Source organism: Terrapene carolina, unplaced genomic scaffold (assembly GCF_002925995.2).
Source record: "Terrapene carolina triunguis isolate 2854851 unplaced genomic scaffold, T_m_triunguis-2.0 Scaffold130, whole genome shotgun sequence".
Taxonomy (NCBI): domain Eukaryota; kingdom Metazoa; phylum Chordata; order Testudines; family Emydidae; genus Terrapene; species Terrapene triunguis.
In genome coordinates, this window is record NW_020664481.1 from 12,707,452 (window position 1) to 12,719,908 (window position 12,457).

At 43.8% G+C, this 12,457-nt stretch overlaps 1 protein-coding gene across 1 annotated transcript; it reads right to left on the reverse strand.

Annotated features, from left to right (window-relative positions):
- Positions 1-307: 307 nt before the first annotated feature.
- FAM210B (family with sequence similarity 210 member B) lies at positions 308-8,053 on the reverse strand. Its single transcript, XM_024203400.2, has 3 exons — positions 7,261-8,053; positions 3,419-3,594; positions 308-665 (listed from the first exon to the last, which is right to left on the reverse strand). Exons 1-3 carry the CDS (start codon positions 7,753-7,755, stop codon positions 449-451), a joined length of 888 nt encoding a protein of 295 aa, XP_024059168.1. The 5' UTR covers positions 7,756-8,053; the 3' UTR covers positions 308-448.
- Positions 8,054-12,457: the final 4,404 nt, after the last annotated feature.

Below are 12,457 nucleotides of genomic sequence, written 5' to 3' on the forward strand. Positions count from 1 at the left end.
GAACTAAGCTTTTTTTCTGTTCACATTAAAATAGTTAATATACCCCCCATAGTAGCTAGCTCAGACCTGCAGATTTCTTGGCTTGATGAATTATAGATATTGCAGCAGTTTGTAGAAACATGCCATATTGAGTTGTGAACAGCAAGCCAAATGGACAACTCAAACATCTAAGGAAATAGCACTTTAAAATGGTATCTGACATGAGCTATGCAATAAAGTCTTAAAAGTGTAGATCACTCCCATATTAAGTCTTTACTTGATTCTTATATTAAACTAACATAACTAGCTGGTGCACTCAACAGAAAGAAACATTTACCTGAAAAGACAAGTCAAAAAGGCAAGATGGGATCACTATTAACATGAGTCCAAATAGGGTAACTGCAGTTGCACAGCACTTTAAAAAGCTATATGAACATGACACTTTTTTTTTTTAAACAATAAGATTTCATCATGGGTTTGAGGCAGGAGGTTTGAAGAAACCAATCTTACGGAAATATCGGACAAGGAATGGCACAGAAACTAAGGTAATGCTGATTCGGACTGGAGCAAACACCTTGTGAATAGCGTAGGCCAACACAAATGTGCTTGTACCAGCAGCCACTTTGGATTGCACCAATGCTTCATTGAATCCAAGTTTTAGGAGAACTGCGGTCATGTCCACACCACTGGGGAGGGAAAAAAGGAAAAAAGAATTTATTGTATTTTTTTTTTTAAATCAAAAAGTTGTACCAGTTCCCTTATGTTAGTAAAGAGCTCTTTTGTTTACTTAGGATAATCTGGGTATTCATGCTCCTGTTCCTTAACTGAACACCTACCTTAGTTATAGCAGAACAGTGTTAACGTTTATGTCGTTACTTAAAAAGCAGTTAAGTGTGCCAGATTCTGATTTAACACAATGGATGAGTTTCTAAAATGGAGCCACTCTAGGTTTATACTGTTCTCACTGAGATTAGACTGCAATCTTTCTGACGATTCAGGAGGTCCATGCTGTTTGACATTTCCCTTCTTCTATGTAAATCAAAAACCTAAAGCACAGATGCATTAAGAAATTAAAATTCCAACAAATACAATAAACTGTGATTGACTTAAAGAGGCACCATCAACTAGAAAGCTAATAAATTATAAATTGTAACTTGAGGTATTACATTTGTCTCTGAGCCCTCCCATACCTCCGAGCCAATTTTTGTGGTTTTACGAGTTTTTAATTTTTTTTATATTTTTCTCCTCCCCATTGCTGTGTGAAAGGCCCACACAACATGCAGAAACTGAAAAAGCACAAAGTGCTGTCAAATGCACAGTGTGATATTTTTGACAATTTCAGATGATGCCTGTTACAAGAGTAGGAAACAACTTTTCAGACTGAAATGTGATATTTTTCCCCTCCCAGGTTGGTGTCCCTATAAAACCAAATACCTTCTCATTCATCCCCCTTTTCTCTGCTTTCACAATTGTATAGCTGCAGCATCAGCCCAATAGTCAGATATGTCCCTTACAGTTAAAAAATAATAAAAATGTAGGGCTGGAAGGGATCTCAAGAGGTCACCTAGACCATCCCCGACAGGTGTTTGTCTAACCTGTTCTTAAAAACTTCCAATGACAAGGATTCCACAACCTCCCTAGGTAACATCCCTGTTCTATTATTCTACCTTCTGAATTAAAAAAAATAAATTGGAAGTTTGTAAATAATCTTTAAAAGATTTAAAGTTTAACCAACGTGCAAAATGAAAGACCATCATTAAATTTGATGTAAGACAGAGTAAGACAACAATACACCCATACATAATGCTGAAAGTTCGCTAATGGAGGAGTAAAAAGGCTGTTTGAATGCTGAATAACTTATGTAAAAACAGAGCAAAGGAAAGAAAGAGGGACTTGTCAACTCCTGCCATGGATCAGTCACGTATACATTGCAAACAAGGAAGCCACAACTATTTTCAGTTGTCTAGAATAGGCTCTAAATTCTGTAGTATTTCCCACATGACCTTGCAATGGTCCACTTTTTCCCCACTGCACTTCTCACACTTGGCCATACAATTAGGTTTAGCAGGATTTGATTTATGTCCTTAGTCATTGGTAAGTGTCAATTTCACCTGACACAGAAATCAACAACAACAAAAAAATCCATCAACAGTTGGCAAATGCACCTAGCACCTGCAGGAATCTGGTGTCACTGGCCTCACAGCCGTGCAGGGAGCCCTCTGCAGTCCTGGTGACTCACTCCCTGGCCAGGAATGCAGAGGTCATCTCTGGGTAGGAGCAGTTCAGCAGCTGGGTGGCGTCCCCCCCAGTTGGTGGCTCCTCCTCCTCACGACTCTGGCCAAAGGAAACTGTTCTGCCAAGCCAGGACCACAGCCTCTCCTGCACCTTGTGCCCTCCTGTCTCAGGCCTCTCAGCCACATAGGGAGCCCCCTGCAGCCTTGCTGTCAAGGCTACCCTAACCCTACCCCTTTTATTCCCTACAAATGTGAAAATTAAAATAGTTAAAAATAAAAAAATGCTTAAAAATAAAAATCAATATTAATTGTCAAACTTACAAAAAAAATCAAATTCCGCTGTGCCTACATGTAATGGTACATTAATTGTTTTGTAATGGGGGAGTTATGTTTGTGCAGTGCATGAGGGATCTTTGCTGCCATCATGTGCTCTGTTCCTGTAAATAATTATGTACATTTCTAAAAATAGGACATGATCCCACCAAAAGCCATGTACAAACTCCTCTCTCTCCTCTCCCTGGTTGTCACCCTTCTGTTTTTTTTTTAAATCCAGTCCTATATTTGCTTTAATCTTTCTGTTTCTTCTGCAGTTATAGGCAAAATTCTAACTGGTGTCTTTCAAGGAACCTACCAGCCTACATTATTCTTTTGCTCTCCTTTCTTGCATGCAAGTGCCCGAGTAGATCTCCAGGGTAATCAGGGCCGGATTTACACCTTACGTGTCCTTAGGCACAGCATCTTCAGCACGCCCCCTGCCTACAGGTGACCTTTGTGTTTTCCGTAAAAAAAAAAAATGAAACTTTTAACCCTCTTAATTTTTAGGTGCCCCTAGGCACATGCCTACTGTGCCTAACTGGAAATCTGGCCCTGAGGGTAATCATGAACATAAACTCCCTTCCGGATGGCTGCATTGGCACACTCCCCAGCCTGCCTGCCCCCAGGTGTAGAGCAAGGTACATTTTAAATGCAAACCCTCATCTTTACTCTTGCTTGTCTCAAGACAGACTGGTCCCAAATCTGCAACTGCTTCATACATGAATCTCCCTTTGGATGCCATGAGACTTCTGCACATAGAGCAGACACAACATTGGGCCCTGACTAGTCTCAGAAGTTAAATACTACCTCAAAAATCCATGCCTGCTTGATATTTCTTACTTTATACACAAGATTACCCAAGGCCAGAGAGTCTGCAAGAGAATCCACACCTTGAAACAGCCAGGTAGAATATTCCCAAAGACATTAACGAAATTCCAATATGGAATGAAACTCCTACAGCTCCGTATTCTTTAAAAACTTTTTTCAGCTGCTGGGATTTGTTGGGTTTGTTCTCATCTTCATCACTGGGATCCGTGACTTCCTTTTCAGGGGATCTACTTGTGTCCTATCCAAAAAGAAAACGATGATTTAGAATGAACACTCACATGACACACAATGTCCAGTTTCCAGTTAATTGTCTCAAGCTACTTGCTGAGAAGCAAAATAAAAGCACAGAACTCTATGCCGTGCTGTTCTTGGGTGCTTTGGATAGGGGGGCAAAACAAAGATGCATAGTATTAGGTGCAATTTACCCCATAGAAGAGAGTATACAAGGTCCACATGAGCTATTAACCCAGGATTAAGGGATGCATTGAGCTCTGTGTGGACCCCAGCACTAGGGCAAGTTTTCCTATTACAGAATAATAAATATAGACAATATAATCCCGATCCTGAAACTGACTCAGTTCAGGCAGAGTTCCACCCACACAGTCACTTGTAGGATAGGATCCTTAGTTTGCATGCCAGAGTGATTTTGCTTTGTACCTCAATGCTCAGCCTCACAGTGCAGATTAAAGAGCCCTGTATCGCCAAAGGCCAAGTGATTGGTAACACAGAAAGCACATTTGACACAACATATCGAGAGATGTCAGCTTAAAATAATTTACCCCTGAATAAGGCCCAACATTTTAAGCTCTTGTAAATCACATTCTGTACATCAGCAACATAGAGAAAGAACCTGGGAATTATTGCTGTAGCTTGGTAGCAACAAGCAGCAGTATCCCCTGGCTGTAAAAATGCTGCTGCAGCAGCAGCAACAAATGCAACTATGCTAGCAGTGGTTTGGCAGCCACTGACAGACTTCTGCTATAGCCATTGGGGAACCCATTTCATTTCTTCTTCTGGCATTTCTATAACAGAATAAGGTTTAAAACAGAATTTTTATAATAAAAGTAGATTTCAAAGCAACCTGATCCTAACTGTGCAGGTAGAGCCTCAGGTACTAGATCTGACACACATTATCTTGTCTTAACCCCAGAGGAAATGTTGGCCAAGACAAGAGGGAAAACCTTGGGACATCTCATTTATTACTGGACAATAGGATGGACAGAAGGGTTCCCTCTTCTTCAATTTACTTAATAGTAGTGGTACCATTCTGACAGCCACTGAGACTGAAGCCCCCTGTTTATTTACCGCAGAGGCAGTGCCACTAGATGCTTCCCACAGTCAATGTGCCTCAAACCTTGACAGAAGAGAGAATATTTCATTTTCCTTTGCCCATTCAGTCTTTTGACTCTCTCAGTCTGCCAATAAGTAGGCCCAGTTAAGCTCCATATTATATATGCTTTCAATTTACAGTGCTAAAGGGCATCTCAGGCAGTTATCATACAACCAGGAGAGGATTCTCAGGAACTCCAGGCTCATTATATCAAAGCCAACAATGCAAAATGAAATCACAGGATCTGAGCTATGTAGCCTGTTCTTGTCACCCAAGTGGCTTCCATTTCTTTCAATTTCGCTCTCACTAATCTTGGGCACTAGACTAAAATACATTGAGGCAGCTTCTGAATCTGTATTGGCAATGAGGCAAGAGATTAAGCCAGTACCATGTTAGCAGCTGTTTATTAGGACTACCTGGTGTGGTCATGCCCTGTATATCTACTTGCTTAGTAAAGAAAGCTGAGAGAACAGAATTATTTTCTATAACATCTCTATAGAAAGTCTATTTTCCTTGGACCCAGGGAGTCCTGTAATGCCAGAAATCAACCCACCAGAAGATTAAGGTGCTCAACATGTTTAAGAATTCAACAGTGACTGAAAGCAACCAAAAGCACAGAGTTGGCCACAATCCTGGAGCTGAATCCCCTTGCCCACATGCATCTGGTTGATTAATTGGGGCCTCAGTGAGGGCAGATCCATTTTAATTAAATTTTATTTTTAGATTATTGTTTTGAGACAAAGGAAATTCAGTGTTTATTTGTAGAACCAGTCCTGCAGAAATGCAATGAAAGAAAATATATTTTAAAAGGCTTAGTTTAATATTAATATATATATATATATTTTAAAAAGAGAGAGTACTTTGAATTGTGAGCATCTGTAGTTATATGATGTTCTTTAGCAATACCAACAGGACTATTTCCCCCTAAACAAACAAACAGAATCTAACTGTATTAAGAATAAAAAAATTAGTATAAGTCACAGAAGGGTCTCAAACAAGAGTGTTTTATCTAATAAAAGAAAAATACATGTGGATAATAGTGTGCAGACAGTGGGTGGCCTGACACGGAAGAGAAAGAAGCTCATGTCAAGAGCTCTTAAGTGATGGGCACTGGCCCTCATTCAATTCTCCTCATGGCATTGCTCTCTTCAGCATTTCTAGTGAAAACAGTATCATTACTTCCATCATAATTTGCTACTTTTCAGAGGTACTGTACTCTGGAACTCCCATTGATTTTAATGGATACTAGCTGATGCAAAGCACCTCTGAAAAACCAAAGAGATGCGTTTTTTATGGTTTACTACTTGGCCATAATAATTAACCTGGAGCTAAACCTTCACATTTAGAAATTCTGGCACAAACAAGTTTAAAAACAACCTCCCCCCACAAAGAGAAAGAAAAAAAAAATCCAAACACCCACATACAGTTCAGCCAAGTTATGGAATGTTAAAACATTACACATTTTGTTCTAAGGGACTCATGTTGCATTTCTAACCAAGACCACTCCTATTTTTTTTAAAGTTACATGTATTGAACAGTGAAAATACATGTGCAGATAACTAAGGACATTTCCACACTCTGTCTTTGAACTGAAATAGGGAAGAGGATAAAAGAGATAAGAAAGACCATTAGTCCCCTGCCCCAGTACATTGTCAAGTGTCCTGCCCAGTGTAGTTTTAAGTGTCCCAAGTGACTGGGCCTCTACCATATACCTTGGGAAACTATCCTGCAGGCTAATAGAGATCGCTGCCTGGAACATTCAACCTAAACTTTCCAACTGAAGTTCATCCCTTTTCTCTTGTTTCTTAACTGTCACTTCGGAAAAACTGGGTACTTGAGATCTTCTATAAAATTCAAAATGTGCAGACCGCACAGGGCAGGGAGTGAGAATCTTTCTCCTGTGTTTTGTGAGAATATGATGCACACACACATTACAAGTACTAGAACCATTTCCTCTATTTTAAACACTTTCTATTCTTAAAACCTATCCTACAGAAACTGCAGCAGCTTGAAAACAAGTAATGTTTTTGGCCAGTGTGTGGACAGGACATTATATTTTAAAAAAGAAGTTGTTTTACTGCCTGTTAAAACTATGTCCAGTCTGTGCAAATTGGCACTAGCTATAACAATATAACTAGAAAGATTTCAAACAACTTCCTATGGGATGGAATGAGAATATTTCCCTCCCTCTGTACCCTGCTGTGAGACCATCTCCCCAATAGCGACTCCTTGGCATCTTTATTCCCTCGATAAATCTTGATGGTGACATAGAAAATTAACCCATTTTGGACGGAAACACGGTAGAACCTGAGAAATTATGTTGCACAGATTAGGTCCTTATAGCTAGCCCACGCACAGCCCCTTTTCCTCTCAATAGGACAGTGCTTCCCACTCCAGACCCCAATGCATGATGCAGCTTCATAAGACACAAGTGGATTGTATGGAATGGGAGGAAGCCCTCGGGCGATATCGGTATGTGCCAATATCGACCGGGATACACGGACAATACAGAGCAACAAAACTAAACCCACTTCGCAAGTTGCTGCTGACTCAGCCTGAGTCACCCTCACCCACCTTCCCGGAGCTGCCGCTGCTGGGGAAGTTGCTGGCAGTTGCTTGCAGAGTTATCTCGGGCTGCAGATGGCTGAACTCTGCGTCCTCTTGCACCTGCTGTGTGTAGCCGAAGCCCTTGTGGGGGGGCAGATAACCCGCCTTAGCAGCTCTGCAGCCGGCCCGGCGGCTGGGATCAGCTGGGGCAAGCAGCGCAGCAGCGGGCAGGAGGCGGAGGGGGCGGCTTTGCAGGCGCAGGTCCCCCAGGGCGAGCCAGCCGCACCCCTGTCGGAAGCTGGGTCGATGCTGCCTCTTGTGCGGAGCCCCTCGAGCTTCGCCTCCACCGGGCACAGCCTGCAGTTGGCCGCCTAGGAACGGCGGGGCCCCCGCTGCGGCTCTAGGGCTGCCGCCGCCGCTGCCCACCTTGCTCCAGACGGTGCGTGCGGCAGCTTGGAGCAGCGCCCCAGGGCCCAGCGAGCGCTGCGCCGCAGGAGAGCCCAGGTGCACCAGCCAGGGCATTGCTGGAACACGGCCCCTTGGCCCGCGAGCCCGGCAAGGGAAGCAGCCCAGGCCCGCAGAGACTAACAGCCACCCCCGCCAGCCCAGGCACCCTCCTCCTTAAAGAGACAGCGCCCCTGCCTAGCGAGCAGGACGGCAGGCCGGTTTGGAGCAGTCCCTCGCAGCTACTGGCAGCCTCCTCCCCGGCCCCTGGCGGGGAGGGAGAAGCTAGGTCCCCTCCCCCGCAGACCGTCCTCAGTACAGCCAGGCCTGACCGTCGCGTCTTTGCACCGCTTCAGCCCCCAGGGTCCGCGCTGCGGATGGGGGAGGGCTCAGCCCAGCTCAACCTAGACTGGGGCGGACGGGCCATTAGGCGTGGGGCCAGCGCGGCCCAGGCTTATGCACGTGTAGGAGGGGGGTGCTGAGTCAGCAGCTGGCTCTGCGTACCCTGCTTTTCAGGGTAAAAGGCAGAGGGTGCCAATGAACTGAGTAGAGAGACAGCTAAAGGGCTAGCTGGGTGGAGAAGACTACCCCTGTCCCCCCAGCTGCTAAGACTATTTAAGCAGCCAGGAAGTAAAGGCTGGGGAGGAGAGTAGAAAGTCTGAAGGAAGGCAGGACTAGCTGCTAGTAATAAAACTGTACCCTTCCCCAGAAGCAAGGGGGGGGGGAAGCTAGTCAATATGGTGTGCAGGCTCTCTGGCACAGTGGTGGGTGGCTAAGAACGCCAGGAGTTGTGGTGACCAGGCTAGGAAAGACTCCCAGGGCCAGGGATTCCGTGCCAGCACGTCTCACGGCTGCAGGAGTGCAGTGGGGAAGCCCACAGGGTCTGGGGCCTGTTTATAGCCCTCCCTTAATTCCCAGCACAAAGCCCTGTTGTTTGGGATGGCATGTGTGTGTGACTCTCACCTTAAATGCAAACCTCTGAATTTAAGCATCACTGAGTTTGGCAAAGAACATGGGAATCGCCTTACTGAGTCAGACTAATGATTCATCGAGCCCAGTATCCTGTCCTCCAACAGTGGCCAGTGCCAGATGCTTCAGAGGGAATGAACAGGGCATGGTTAAGGACTCATAAAAGGTGAGTTGCAAAGGGAAAAAAAACTGGCTTGTGTCCTTTTTTGCTTCTTTGTGAGGTAGAAAGAAGTCCTGAAAAATATCTGCCTTACCAAAAAAAGGAGTGGAAGAGAAGGTTGTGGAGAAGGGGTGTTGCTTGTTTTCACATTGGAAATGTAGGTGGACGAGTTAATGGCAGCTGGAAATCTAGTGAATTGATGACAGTGCCACAGACTGCCATATGAGTAGTTGACAGTGAAAAGGCTCATGCAGGAGTGCAAGAGACAGAAATTTCACAGCAGCTGGCCCTAGACTGTGGAACTCACTCCCACAGGAGACTAAGAATGACCTCACTTTCAGAGCTAAAACCTCTGAGAGTGGGCCTTCCATTTTAGTTTTGTTTCAATACATACATATACACGGACCCACTCATTGATGTACACAAGGAAACATACATTTAAAAAAAAATCCTTTACAACCTTATCAAGCTATTTGTCCTACCACCAGACAGGAGGGAAGGAAGAAAGAAGGAAATATTGGTTTTGTCATGTCTATATTTAAATACATGGGAGGTACAGATGGATATGTACCTAGGTGAACAGGTAGATAGAATGCTCCTGCCCTTTCATTTCTGGCATGAGATGTCACAGTACACATTTATTATCATGATTAATTAGTTGCACTGTGGTAGCATCTGGGGCCCAGTGACAGACCACAATCCCATTGTGCTAGGCGCAGAATAAAAAGATGGCCCCTGCCTCAAACAGCTCACAACATCTTTGAGATCCCAATCATCCCCTCTCCCAGCAAAAGCAGGGAAAATTAGACTTGACTACTTGACTGTTAATTCTAAGCTATAAATATAACAAGGAAAACAGGAAGTAAAAATACAATCTAGGTGTTACATAGCTCAGGTGGAACCTTAGGTCCTGATCCAGCAAGTTATTCCGTACATGTGGAGGCCAGTGCCTGTGTGGAGCTCCATTATCTTCAATGGGGCTCTGCATAAAGGGGTGTGCATACTGGGGGTCTGCCCATATGGAGTAATTTGCAGGATCAATGCCTAATCTTCTGTGACTTTTAACTGTGCAACCTTCACATTATTTAATATAGTTCAGAGCTGGGTTTTTACACAGCAACTTTCACCCTGGAATCCTTCATAAACAGAAATCACTTCACGCTTTGCTCAAATGCATCTACTGCTGGGGTGAAAGTGGCTTCCAAATGGCACACACAATGCTGCTCCGAAGTTGGGGAGGGGAAACCATTGCATCACCATAACTTGTATGGAAACACTTAATGAACCTAAATTTAAATTCTCTAAGCTGTGGCTTAGAAAGGTTTTTCTTCTCCCCGTTCCCTAATGACCCATCCTTTCTTCCCTATTAGTTCTGTAGTGCTGTACACATACACAGCCCTGTACAAAAGGAGAACTGTGTCAAATACATAGGAGGTTTCCTGCCCGGAAAGGCTTGTAGTGTAGGAACACATGCTGGAACTGCACAGGACAACAAAGAATGCTACAATGCGGAAACAGCATGGTGGGTGGCCATTATCAGTAGGATGCATCACAGAGCAGATGGGTTTTGAAGAGTCTTTTGAAAGAAGAGAGTAGGAGAGCTTTGCATATATTAAATGAGCATCTGTTCCAGACATAATGGGCAGCAAACACTGTACAAGCATATTAGTCCTTGCTCCATAAATCTAGTCCCTTTCGGAGAACTTGGAATATGGATAGTTTCCAAGACCACAACTGTTTATCCTACCAAGTGTTTCTATTACTGCTTCAAGACATTTGCACATTTGTTTCCTTTGCCCATCTACATAGGAGCATTTACCATACCGGGGGTCAGAGTTATTAACATGGTAGTGCCATTGGCCTGACCTATGTGAATATAACCAGCTCATATTATAATGATGCCACTGAACTGTGGCACAGCCCTGCAAATACCAGGGGCCTGTTTCTTATCTCATTACATTGTTAATGAGAAGTAAGTTTATTGAAGGCAATGACATTTCATAGGCATAACCAAAATCAGCATAGAGCCCCTGGTCTTACAGGTTTGATGTTTTCCATACTGGCCAGGCCAAACCACAGCACTACCATAGACTATCCAATCTAATCTTTTCTAACGATCAATCTATCCATCCCCATACATGTTCATCCACCATCTATCTATCTATGGTATTTTTATAGTACCTGTTACCAGATGATCTACATGGATCCTATCTGTGATAGAAAAGTTACAAGAGGAAACTTGTGAAGGTAGAACCTTGCATTTTCTTTAATCCAGTATTAAAACAATCACCTGTTTCTAATGTTTTGGTGGTTACAGAAATTATTACATAAAGGGTCGTTTTATAGTTAAAATACTGAATTTGTGATGTCGAAAACTTTTCAGCTGACTAATCAGTGCTCATACCCTCCTCTGGGGAACTTCTTGCCATTATAGAAAATGTACATTACATGTACATGTTATACTGATTGTGCCCTAGAACAATGAGAGCCTTAGCTAAGGCTGCTATATACAATGCATATAAAGGAAAAAGCTAGCAGAAATGTTATTGTGCTATGCAGCAACCTGCCACCAGATCAGGAATGGACACCTCTGACAAATTGTTGCACCCCCAAACACAGTGTACAGTCCTATCCTGGGTGGATTGTACTTGTATCTAACAGATACCTGAGAGATCAGCTTCATTTTTACACTTTGGCAACACTTCAAAGGCACTGCCTTCTTTGTGAGCTCAAGCAAGCTCCAGTCACAGCTGGCTTAGGCACGAGAGACAAGACCCTGGCTCCTCCAGTGGCAATTAAATTGAACCCAACAATGTGGATGACACCAGGCACTCCCTGCTCATAGGTATGATCCCAGACTATGACACTTCGGAGACAAGTGACTGGGGTCAAGGATCAAATGTAGAACTGCAGTGTGGCCATCTGGAATATTAACCACAGGGTCAGGCTGATCTTTTTCTGCATAAAATAAAATAATTGGTGAGTCATTTTGCATAGACATTTCCAGGCAGGGAGCAATCCATGTACAAGATTAGAAACAATAACAGCAAACACGGAAAAAGAAACAAACATCCCAACTTCACATACTATAAAGCAAAGAGAGCACACAAGTGCCAAGAGAAGAGATATTTGCTCCAGCCCTCTGGGCATAATGGACCAAGAACATAGGGAGAAGACACACCTGTCAGAGCCAGATTAAGAATGCATGCCCACTGCTAGGATTTGCAGGGCCTGGCATAAATTCACATGTGCAGCACCTATTCCTTTCCCACGTATGACTGCAATCTCCTTCCTTCATGTTGTCACAACCCAGCCTCACCTCTTTAGGAAGTCCTATGGCCTCTAGTAACTTACCCATACACCTGGGAATACCTGAAATCCTAATAGTGGAGCCGAAATAAATGTACCATGCGAGGAGGTAAGGAGGACAGTTAGGGTAGTCACTCCCTGCTGTGCCTCTTTGATGAGCCATGGAGAATGTGGTGAGCATGGCAAGCCCTGGAATGTGGCATGGTGCCCTGGCTGGCAGGACAGTTGTGTGTGTCATGTCAGGGCACTGAGAACAGGGCTGTTTGCAGCCCTATTGGTTGCCTAGGATTAATATTGCCAGTGCTGTGACTGTTACCCAGCCTACACCGGAAGTGTGTGTTA

Coding starts and splice junctions, on each gene's coding strand:
- FAM210B (XM_024203400.2), bottom strand. CDS start 7,755: ATGCCCTGGCTGGTGCACCTGGGCTCTCCTGCGGCGCAGCGCTCGCTG. Junction 3,595..7,260: donor GCAGCGGCAGCTCCGGGAAG/GTGGGTGAGGGT, acceptor CTTTTTGGATAG/GACACAAGTAGATCCCCTGA. Junction 666..3,418: donor TTCTACCTGGCTGTTTCAAG/GTGTGGATTCTC, acceptor TTCCCTCCCCAG/TGGTGTGGACATGACCGCAG.